The following is an 11,653-nucleotide window of genomic DNA, read 5'->3' on the forward strand; positions in this document are numbered from 1 at the left end:
TCCCGGGCTGTCCCGGCTCCAGCCCCGCGCGGTGGGCGAGGGAGGCGGTCAGGCCCTGCGGGTTGACCCCGGCGCGTGTTTTTTCTCGCCCAGTGCCCCAGGGGGTGCCTAGGTGGGAGGAAGGGATTGTTTTCGTTTCGGCGTTTGCTGCCTGGTCAGATATTAGCTGGTTTCTCCTTAGGGTTTCCTCGCGTGCTGACCCCTCGGGCCTGTTCCCCTCGCAGCTGCCTGGTTGTCCTTACTGCCCGTGCAAGGTGTCAGTGTCCACTCTTGTGTCAGCCTTCCCGAGTCCCCTTAGCACTTTCGCTGCCATTGTGCCCTCAGCTGTTTCAAAACTCCCATGGCTCTTTGCTTGTATCTTTCACACTGTTTGCCGTGGAAATAAGCTTTCTGCTTCTCTGTTTCTTCTCTGTTTCTGCAGTCCCACAGACTGTTAGAACATGGTGAGTAATTTCTATCAAAGACAGGAACGGTCCTCAGTATTGTTGTAGTGTCTGGACACTGTTACACACTGTGAGGGAAAGGTGAGACGGGTTTATCTCCTGCACAGTCACTGTGGAGGTAGCAGCCCTGCCACTTGTCACAGACAGTTTCAGGTTAACCACAGCACGTGACATTTCTTGTTCAGTAGCAGCGTTAGTAGACAAAGATCAAGCCACAGTTACTGCAGAGGTAAAGGTGATTGGAGATGTGGGTCTGTAGGAAAACAGGAAGGCTCTGTCCATTCTGCTCATGAGAGTTCAGCCTACCCCTTCCCATATCTGTGGGGAAATAGAAAGGTAATGAAAGATCAGAAAGTGTTTGCAGGAGATTCTTCTGAAAAACTATGACATTAAACAAAGATACTTCAAGTCGTATTCCAGTCTTCTGTTCTCATAACTCGCTGTAAGTCCAGGAGGGTTGTATTTTCACGTTTAACTTGCCTCTTCTTTTTCTTTCAGTTAAAGTCATGGCACTGAAACAGGTTTCCAGCAACAGGTGCTTTGAAGGTTTCCAGAAGGTGTTTGAACATGACAGGTAAGCTCTGCAAAAGCAACCTAGGTGCTTAGCATCAGGCAGTGAATCCATGCTGCCATTGCTGCCAATGTTTTCAGTCTGCAGGAAAACAATGTGTGCTCACTAGTACCCATTTTTCAGTGAGCAATAATGTCTGCTGCTGCTTTGGCTGTGTTCTTGTATTTCTGTTAATGTTTAACAGAATCTGAGATGGAAAGACAGTATTTTTACCTTTGAAAATGAAGCTCCATTGCTTCAGGTTGTCCTCTTTGCAGCACAGAGAACCTTTGTGTGTGCAAAGCTCCATTCACTCTCAGTGGATATTTCACTTCTGTGCACCCTGAAAAAGTACTGTCAGCAGACAGATGCAGTAGACAGACTCTTTTTTCATAAGGTGAACATAAACCAAATCTTTTTTCTTTTATTTTTGATCCAAAGGAAAAAAAATTCCCTAGTTAAGCTTAGATAAGATTTTATCAACAGTTTTAGGCTTTAGTATTAATTGGGCAATCAGTTGGTCTGTAGGCTTAGGAGATTGAAAAGCTCCATCCCTGGGACATGCTGTGTAGGGTATGTTGTGCAAGTCATGTGGATGTGTACTTCAGTAAAAATTACTTTGCAATTTAATAGCCAAAGCTCAAGTTAAATATTGCTGGGATTCAAAATTCAGTTTTCAAACTGCTCCCAGTTAGCAGCGCTGTGAAAAATGTGGCTTATTTGTAAGACTGTTTTAAGTGTATTCAGCACAAGGTAGGGAGGTTATCTGTTGCCAGTTCACGAGTCTAAGGCTGAGTTGCAAAATTGCTTTTCACTTCACTTAACTTAGTTGTTACAATTCACTGACTAAACCTCTCTTTGAATCAAACAAATTGATTCAACTTTCTTTTGTAACGTTAGTGACCTTGTTAATTAAGTAGTGGTGATAAAAGGAGTGTTTTATTAATACAGTGCAGAGCTAAAATGCAGAATGAAATTTGGAATCTACTTGCCTCCAAAAGCAGAAACTGGAAAATGTCCTGTGCTGTATTGGCTCTCAGGTAAGTAACATGAATTTTAGTGACTTAAAAAGGATAATCTGAAACATGTTTAAGCTACTGTGCTACAGTTACTGAAAACCTAGTGGAGAGTTACTCCAGTGGCAGCTCCTGGTTTTCTGAAGACACATTTACATTGAGTGTACTGTGATAAATTAGGAAGCAGCCAGCCTCAGGGGGTAGCCTACCAGGTTGTGTTCTAAAATGCTCAGTGTTCAAAATGTTCTACCCATTTGTTCTAAAATGTTTGTATGTTTTGTTCCCCTGAAAAGCCTTCCTTTTGAGACACCTCCTGCTTCTCTTTGTTTATGACAGACTGTTTCAGCTAACAGGGTAGGGATGTGAAATACAGCCCTACCAGCAAATTTGTCCTGTGGCCTCCACCCTATTCTGAGTGCTATTTTGCAGGGAGCAACTGGTGAACCTGAAAAGAGAGGTGCTGTTAGCTGCCTTAGTGCAAGCACGTGTAGAGTGTGGTAAACCTGTGGGATCAGAAAGGGCCAGGGCCTGAGCAGGGCTGTGCAGCAGGAGTGAAGATGTCTCATCCACAGCACTGTTTCTTTATCTCTCCAGCTCCTGCAGCTTCCTATCCAGTTGCTGTGTTGCTGGATGTAATGCAAGCTGGAATGAAACTCTGTGTACAGACATGTGCTCCCAGTTATCCTGGCTTTGTTCCTCCACCCTATTTCCAGCATATCCCATGTTAAGATATTGCTTTCTAAATGGTCACATTTATGTTGGTGAAGGCTCCAGCATTAAATATTTTTTTATATTATTCAAAATGAAAAGCAGAAAGTCTGTTTGTCCTGTAATTTTGGAAGTTGCTTCATTGAGACTTGTGTTTAGAAAGCTGGACACTTGACTGTTAGTGTGGAGACTGTGTTCTTCGTATGTATTAATTTCATAAAATAACTGGTAGGGCTGATTTGTAGACTGACAGCAAACCGAGTAAAAATGTTTATCCTTGAAGTTAGAAACATCAAGATTATCTGAAGAGCTCTGAGCCATGCAGCACGTTTGTTTTTTGGATGTAAATGATGCTGTCTTGGCTAGTATGTCAGTCCAATTAGGTTATTTGCAGCTTCTCCTCAGAGAAAACCATATTCATTAAATCCTCTCAAATTGCACAGTGAATTAAAATTGAAATATTGGTGTGCAGTATTATTTATGTGTAATTTGACTTCATTTGGGCCTGCTGCAGTACAAAAGGCATGGATAGAGAATGGGCTTTGGAGCCAGAGTGCTTATGGGCCCTATCCTGTCTAAGTATATAGAATTTGTCAGACCACATGTGTGATTCTGTAATGCAAACAGCTGGGATGGCAGCAGAGAGAAAAATAGAGTTGTAGGGTTAGGTGTCAGAAGGTAACAATGTCAGCCTTAGCAAGAGTGTCTGTGGTCAATGGATTTAAACACACAGTACTTGAGGGGACTGTATGCTACATGAGTGGGTGCTTGAGGGGATACAGAGTACACATTGACCTGTTTTTTATCCAGTGTTAGTGTGACTTGATGTGACAGTGCAACTGTATCTGTTTCTGTGGATTATTAAGTGTCATTGAACCTAGTGAAAAGACTTTTCCATATTTATGGAGATAGGAATTCCTCTTGTTTTTCAAAATCTTTTCTGTCAAAAAGGGTTTTGAAACTGGTGTGCTTGAGCAATGGGTAACCAATGATATTTTTATTTCTCTAGGGTTAACTTGCACAGAACAGAATTTTATAACAAAATCTGGTTTTCAACAAGCTGCAGCTGAACATGGCCTTATTGTAGTGGCACCAGACACAAGCCCACGTAAGTTTTAACAATAGACATGGTAACAGTCATTACACTGGAGTACACTGTCTTTATCCTCAAAGAATGGAGTGCTGCGGTTTGCTACAAATTGTGTTGCCCACCTGAGTCAGCACATGAGCTCACCTCTGTATCTTGCATTGTTCAGTAGATTATATTGTTTGTATGCTGAATAACATGGTAGTGAAGGTTCAGCATTTGAAACTCTCTTCTGGTTGTGGCACTAAAACTGGAACAAAGAGGCCATTGAGTTCAGCTTGAACAAGGAGAGGGAAGAAAAGTGAAACAAGAAGCATGTGTTATTAGAATTCTTGCTGACACTTTGTGGCTTGCTGAGACTCTAAAACGTGCAGAACTGTGTTGTCACACAAAGCTGCAATATTTGCTCTTTATTGTATTCTGTCTTCTAAAGCCAATTAAATACAAGTCTTCAGAGGATTCCCATACCTGGAAAAGCAAACTAGAAACCTTTACCCCCTGCAGGTACAATAGACTACTAATGGATTTTTGAAATGATGTGCTGTTATTATTTGTATATGACTGAGCTTATGGCACAGGAAACCTGAAAATGGTGGGTCTGCAGTTATTGGAAATACAGTCATTTGGGGATTCAGTGCTTTACGTTTCATATTTGCTGGATTCTGCTGAAGTCTCACGAGTGTTGTACACAAGGATGGCAGTCTGCTAATATTTCCCAAGCTTTAGTGGGTCAGATCCAAATACAGGCAATAGGGGAATGATGTTCTTTCCAGAAAATACTTTTCACATCTAGGTTTTGAGGTTGTGTCACATACATGTATGTTTCTAATGAAGAAAAGGAACAGAAGAGCAAAACTTGTGTGTTAGTGAACTTTGTACTTCATTGTTGCCATTTGCTTCAGGCTAGAGATGGGCAACTTTTGCATTATTCACATTGGGTAGTTATAATGGAACTTAGCTTTGGTCTTGTCTGTGTAAGTTGTCCCTATCAAAGTGTAACTGCATTTGCATAGTTCATTGCCTTGTCCATTTTCTTTTAAATCCCTCTTGGTGGCTTCTCTCTTGCCTTTTAGTCTAATAAGTGGTAAGGAGTGCTCCACTATTTAGATGAATTGCAGTATGTGTTTCATATTAGACTCTTAAATTTGAGCTCAGAGACCTCAAATGTTCTTAAGTCTCTTTGAGCTGTCTGGAGAAACATGCAAAGAGCAATCAAATGTAGTCATGAACTGAGAGACCTGAACATGTGTGGTGATGATACTTACATGTGCTTTTTAACTGCATGAGACTTACCTTGCAAGAGCTGGGCAATGTATCTGGATGGGGAGAAAGACTGCGTGAAACACCTGTCATTACAGACCCTTTGGCAGGCCTTGGTAGGCTCTGCTTTTCCTTCTTTGTAGGGGTTTGCTTTGCCAGACAGTGATGCTGAGTACTACTATGCAAATTCCTTTTCAAATTTCTTATTTTTCAAGACTTCCTTTAAGTTCCTTTTAGGATAATCAGCATTGCCTTCATTGCCTTGCAGGGCTTTCTGAGTGTTTGTCTATCTCTGAGGTACTGAAGATAGACTTTCTATATCCAACATGTTGTGTAAGCACCCTAGTCCCTGTGACTGCTGCACTGTTACATTACAAAATCACTCAGTGTCCAAGGCCATGTCACTGGAGCAAAGTCAGCTTGGATCCTTGTACAAAATCTGATTTCACTCTGTGAGAGGGTGGCAGGTATCTCTGCACACATTGTGAGGGGCTGTCAAATGACACATGAGTTTGCAGTGTAATCTGACAGTGGTGAAAGCCCATGTAATTCTGGATTGCAGAAACCAGGAGCATTTTGGAGAAAGGGAGGACATTATTTCCTACCACATACACCTTTTTACCTTATATTGCATTCTGTTCTGCAAACCAGGCTGGTAAAACACAGGCTAATCAAAGGGAGGACTGGATGGGATGCTGTGACTTTCAAGGACATCTGCAACTGTAGTTTTAAAAAGTAACCTTGAAAAAGATAATACAACTTTGAAGTTATTCAAAAAAGAAATTACTTAAGTTTCATGGAGAGTTATAGGTGGGAGCAATGAAATGAATTGCAGAAAGGGTAGAGTTATAGACTTAAAAAATTAAAGGAACAGTAAGAGCTATTATGCTGTAGAATTTAAAAAAGGGAGGTGTAACAGACTTTTATTGAAGCATATAAACTGGCCTGGACACACCATTTGGAGATACATGGTTCTGTCATTCAGGGGGAAAGGACATTTGCTACAGTTTTTCACATAGCTTGTACTTGATCAGATCAAGTCTAATATCTGAAATAAGCTGATAGTACCAATTCACAAGTGCTAACTTTCGATTAAGCCTCTGGGTAAACTGGACAAAGCTTTAGAAAAGTGATTTAGGAGAGATCTCTATGTCATATTTATTTATGAAGGGATACTGAAACTGTCTAGAAGTTGGATCTGTCTGTGGGTATTATGTAAGTGACATTTTGAAAGCATTGTTGAAATAACACTTGAAAACACTGTACTAATGAATGAAAATCTGAATTGTCTTATAGTTGGAGGGTAGAGATAAGATGATTGAGAGGTTTGTGTTCCAAGTCTCTGATTTATGTGGCAGGTTCTCCAATTCTGAACATGTAGTAAAGGAAAGACTGATTATAGAAAGAATTTTTGTGCTAGGTGGCTGCAATGTTGAAGGAGAAGATGAAAGCTGGGATTTTGGCACTGGTGCTGGTTTTTATGTGGATGCCACTGAAGATCCTTGGAAAACAAACTATAGGATGTATTCCTACATAAAGGATGAGGTAACTTTGCTGCTGGGTTCTCCTGGTGTTGCTGGGTAGGCTAAAGGGCTGTGGTTCAGTCATGTTCTGTTCCGAGCACCAAAGCTTGCTTAAGGTGATTTTGATAGCCTGTGGAGAGTTTGTAATTTTCTTGCTTTTCTCTGTTTTTTAGTCCTTGATTGTTTCAGTGATTAGATTTATCTTATCCAGTTGTTAGGCCTTTCCTCACCAAACAGGTATTGTTGTAGAACTGAGGAGGGAGAGAACCACAGCACAGAGATGGTAACACCTGGCAGGGCTTTAGCAGGAACTCCTTGAGCCTGCTTTCCTGCTGGAGGTGCTACAGGCTTGGCCTACACTTCTGACCTTGATTTGTTACTTGTGCATTCTCTGCTCGTATAAAGTCTTTGCTCTGCTGCTTCTGAAACAATCCACTGCACTTCAGTTGTATTGCTTGTTTAGGCTGTTTTCACTGTCTTGGGAGGGTGGTGGTGGTGGTTCTTTAACTGAATGTATAAGGAGGTCCTTGAGATATATATTGGAAAGGTGAGTGTACAGTTTTCTCTTATGTGGTTTGTGTGATCTGCATTAAAACCAAAGTTGATGGGAATATGGGGAACAAATCTCCCAGGAACAGTTTGCTATTCTGGTCACTTACAGGAGCACATACATATTTATGTATCTATTAAGAAATAAGACTGTCTGTTGGGAAATTCCTACGTCTTGTGTTACAGGATTATGATAGATTTCTATAGAGATACTTGGAGTTACTGTTAGATGAATTGTTTCCTTTTGATTTTACAGGCCCATTCAAATTGCTTTCAGGCCATGACCACAAATTTCAGTCTAGAACCAGAGATGTGCCTTTGGTTTTAGTGGCTTCATGGCATTAAAACACGTTAGTTGGTTGGTTGTGTGCTTTTTTCCTAAACATACTCAAGTTGCTTTAACATTTTTATTACACTCTTGTTTCCTTTACAGCTGCCTAAACTAATAAATGCCAATTTTCCAACTGATCCTGAACGGATGTCTATTTTTGGGCATTCCATGGGAGGTCATGGAGCTCTTATTCTAGCTCTGAAGAATCCTGGAAAGTACAAAGTAAGATACAGTATAGCTTACATAAGGTATAGTAATGCTTATATAGATTTCTGTAGATGTGATGGAAGAAAATATAATACTGAGTTCTGTTACAGCATTAAATGTATAAGTAGCTTTAGTTGCAGTAGTTCACTGTTACACAGTATTAGAATATGGAAAATTGACAGAAACATCACTCTGGAATGTGTCAGTGAAATGAAAAAAAATCTGCAAACTTTAAAAGTTAAGGAAAATTCCATTTCTTTTGGATGATGCTACAGCTCTTCCAAACCAACTATTATATTTAAATGTAAACAGACTCTTTCTAGCTCCAGAGTAATTCATGCTGCCCATGCAGTCTAGAACTAATCTAGTTGTGCCATTGGCTATGTCTTTTCAAATCTTGTCCTGTTCATTTTGGAGATTGTATTATTTTTGCATTTTCTGGTTAGCTGAAATCACTTTTCTTTGTATGCTTTTTTTCATGCACTCTTTGTGAACAGTCTGTATCAGCATTTGCTCCTATCTGCAACCCAGTTCAATGTCAGTGGGGGAAGAAAGCCCTTGGTGGATACCTGGGACCAGATACAAGCAAATGGGAGGTAACCACAGTTCTCTAATAACACATGAATGAGTGATCTGTAAATACATCACAGCAGGAGCCTGGAACAAAACTCTGGGGCGCCCCTGAACTGGTACTGTTGTTGTACTACACCCCTAAGCATGGAAAAGCATTGTATGTTTCTGGTGGATGTGATTTGCTGTTGCCTGATGGTCCTTGTGAAAATGTAATGAGATAGAGGGCTTTCATCAAATTTACTGCATTCCTGTCTGTTCTATGAAGATTTTTAAAGTCTGGGCTAAGAAGAATTATGAGCAGTTGATGTTTATAGTGGCCTGAAAAGAGAGACTGCTGCAAACTGTTCAGAGACTGATGAGCCTCATGGCATCTTCAGGGGCAGCCTCTGGGAGGCAGCTGAAAGAGAAGCCCATTGGATGCTTGGAAATTGGTATCCTGCAGAACAGGATTAAACTGGACAAAGTTAGAGTTTAGCTCCAGGGCTTTATTTTTGAGCTATAAGTAGCCATATATGAATGGCTAAGAGACACAAAAATGTTTGTCTGCATATTGCTGCATATCTGGGCAGCCTTTCAGGATTTTTAGCCTCAACTTAAACATTGCACCATATTTCTAGAATTAAGTTAGAAGGTATCATCGTGACCAGGCACTCAGATTTCCTTGTAAATAAGCACAGGCTGCAGTTAAATCCTTTGTAAATTGGATAAAAATATCTATTAGGAAGACATCCAGGTCTGATTAAAACATTACAGGAATGGAGAGTGCTAGCTGCTTTCATAATTGTCAATAGAGTAGTTTGTATACTTAGAAATCACCAATTAAACTTGCTTAGACTTAATGTAATGGATTTGTTGTGAAAGAACAAAACCAAACAAGCCAAGCCAAAACTATCTTGTTTTCTGTCCCCTTAACTTTTCTAAACCCAGTCCAATAGACCTGACTTTGTCACAGATATACAACCTCTGATCTCTCTATTTTGGCTTAAATTGCCACGTAAATATGTGCAGGATCATTTTATACTGTGGCCACAGTGCTTGGCTGAGCCCAAGCTCCCATTTCCATTGTACTGTCATTTCTGGATCTGGTGGCATCCTCGAAGGGTGGCTCTGGTGCCTTGGTGCAGGGCTTGGATTTTGCTGTCTGTTGATGATTGATCTTCTCCACAGCCTTAAACACTTTGCTGTCTTTTTAAAGGATTTTTTTTATTTTGGGCATGTACAAAGCACAGGACCTCACAGGAAACATGTTCCCCATTCACAATTACATTTTGATAATATATGCTTAGAGTCTTTAATTTATGCTGTGTGTGCTGTTTTTGTTTCTCAGTCATACCAAGATTTCAGTCAAATTGTTGCCATAACCTTCAGGTTAAATACCTTCCCAGGAGCATAGCTGTATTACCCCAACTGGTGTTTTGATGCTTGGCTGCCAAAATAGTTACATCGAGATACCAAGTTTCTTCATTAGGATCTAATTCCTGCACAAGGATGTGAGACAATACTAATTATGTTGCAGTCCTTCAATTCTATAGAAAATTTGCCCTGGGCTGGATGTTCTGTTTGGTCAAACTGCCAGCTTGCTAATTGCTTAGATCATACAATTTGCCTTTTTTTAAATGTGGGTATGACTTTTCAGTTGCCTGCAATTTACCTAGTTTATTGCTCTTCCAGAAAGTAATTTGGTGTCCTGATCAGTCATGCCCAGTACCCTCTGTGCCTGTCATTCTTGCAGTCAGTGAACTGGACCCGGTTGAACGTATTGTAACTGAATGTCATTTCTCTTTGATTTCTGCAGGCATACGATGCTACTCAGCTTGTGAAATCCTATTCAGGCTCTCGCCTTGACATCTTGATTGATCAAGGCAAAGATGACCAGTTCCTATCCGCAGGACAGTTACTGCCTGATAACTTCATCGCTGCCTGCACAGAGCGGAAAATCCCAGTAATCTTCAGACTGCAGCAGGCAAGTTGGGCTTTTGCTGTGTGATTTTGTGGTCCGTGGGGCAGGTACTGAGCAGAGCATCAGTTAACGGGCAGGAGCTCACTCCGGGCTGTCCCTGGCCCGGTGAGGAGGAGGTGCCACCGTCTCTCGCTGTGCCGCGCGTCCCCGCTGGGTGGCGCCGTGCCCCCAGTTTGGACAGCTCGGTCCCCGGTGGTGCTGGAGCGCCGTGTCCATCATTCAGCGCCGGTCACAGCCCTGTGCGAGCAGCGTGGCACACGGCCTCGCGCGGGATTCCTTAGCTGTGCTGTGGCTGTTGTGTGCGGCACAAAATCCTGCATGTGTGTACGTCAGGAAAGGGGTGAAACGGCTTGGAATCTCAGATTCATTGAAAGGCCCAGGTGGACACATTGCTTTTTCCTATAGTGCAGCAGCCCAGAACAACACAGTCCTGAGAGCACTGGAGTTTTTGTAAGCCACTGACAACTTCCACCCAGACCCAGAGAGGGGCTCAGCTTGGAGAATGAGGGGTTGTCCACTCTGATTTATCATAAACCCCACACCTAAAGATAGTTAGTGCTGGTGAAGCAGAGTTGCTCAGAGGTTGACGTACCATTTTAACATAGTGCTGGAGCAGTAGTTCAGACCTGGGCTGTGTTCTCCTAATGCCCTATGTTTTACCAGTAGGACAGCACCAGTGAGGGGAACTTTTATCTCAGATTGCATCTCATTCTGCAGCTAACACTTGCCATGACCCATTTCTATCTTACAGGTGCAGATCAGGACAGGTTAAGGTACTTTCTGCTCGTTTAGTTTCCTGGTTTTCATACATACTTAACCTGCTAGTTAGGTATCCTTTACCATTTTCACATATAATCCAGGTATTTCTTAAAACAGATCAAACCAGAAGAGTCATTACCTTTCCTATAACAGAGTTTAGCATGATTGCTTTATCAAGAACTTGTTATTTGCTGATTCCTTTGTTGTTATTCTTTTCTAGGGTTACGACCACAGCTATTTTTTCATTGCTACATTTATTAATGACCACATCAAACACCATGCAAAGTACCTCAATGCTTGAAACATTTGGATGTGTCATCTGTCCAATGTGAATCAAGGGATAGAGGTGAACTAAACAAGTATCATTTGCTGAAGTAGTGTTTGTAAAATGGAGCTTTTCTGATTGTACTGCTAAGAAAAATAAAAGTCCCACTTAATTTGATGTGTGTGCTTTAGAGTAAGTATTTGGAATGTTCTTGCATGCGTGGAAAATTTTCTCAACACCATGAAGGTGCACATTACATTCTGGGTCAAAATGTCAGTCAGCAGATGAGTCAGTTTCAGGCTGTAAGTATGGATGGATATGTATGTGGGACCTCAAGACAGTTTCTAGTACAGCTGTGCAGAGACTATGAATAACCACAGTGTGCCCTTCAGCTAATTAATTACTGGGGTTCACATCATTCT

General features: G+C 41.3%; 1 protein-coding gene across 2 annotated transcripts; it reads left to right on the plus strand.

Annotated features, from left to right (window-relative positions):
- Positions 1 to 940: 940 nt before the first annotated feature.
- Positions 941 to 11,397, plus strand: ESD (esterase D). Of its 2 annotated transcripts, XM_009081431.1 has the most exons (8): positions 941 to 1,017; positions 1,945 to 2,033; positions 3,727 to 3,825; positions 6,485 to 6,609; positions 7,570 to 7,689; positions 8,172 to 8,270; positions 10,043 to 10,210; positions 11,187 to 11,397. In XM_009081431.1, the coding sequence occupies exons 1-8, from the start codon at positions 950 to 952 to the stop codon at positions 11,265 to 11,267; spliced, it is 849 nt and encodes a 282-aa protein (XP_009079679.1). In that variant the 5' UTR covers positions 941 to 949; the 3' UTR covers positions 11,268 to 11,397. The 2 variants fall into 2 exon arrangements, with proteins under 2 accessions (XP_009079679.1, XP_009079681.1); XM_009081433.1 differs by lacking the exon at positions 1,945 to 2,033 and having other exon boundaries at positions 942 to 1,017.
- The last annotated feature ends 256 nt before the right edge of the window (positions 11,398 to 11,653 follow it).

This window comes from Acanthisitta chloris, unplaced genomic scaffold, assembly GCF_000695815.1.
Source record: "Acanthisitta chloris isolate BGI_N310 unplaced genomic scaffold, ASM69581v1 scaffold42378, whole genome shotgun sequence".
Taxonomy (NCBI): Eukaryota; Metazoa; Chordata; class Aves; order Passeriformes; family Acanthisittidae; genus Acanthisitta; species Acanthisitta chloris.

Bases quoted from the DNA above. Each gene is read 5' to 3' on its own strand.
- ESD (XM_009081431.1), top strand. From the start codon at position 950: ATGGCACTGAAACAGGTTTCCAGCAACAGGTGCTTTGAAGGTTTCCAG. The intron at 2,034-3,726 runs GTAAGTAACATG...TTATTTCTCTAG, and splicing joins TGTGCTGTATTGGCTCTCAG to GGTTAACTTGCACAGAACAG. The intron at 8,271-10,042 runs GTAACCACAGTT...TGATTTCTGCAG, and splicing joins CAGATACAAGCAAATGGGAG to GCATACGATGCTACTCAGCT.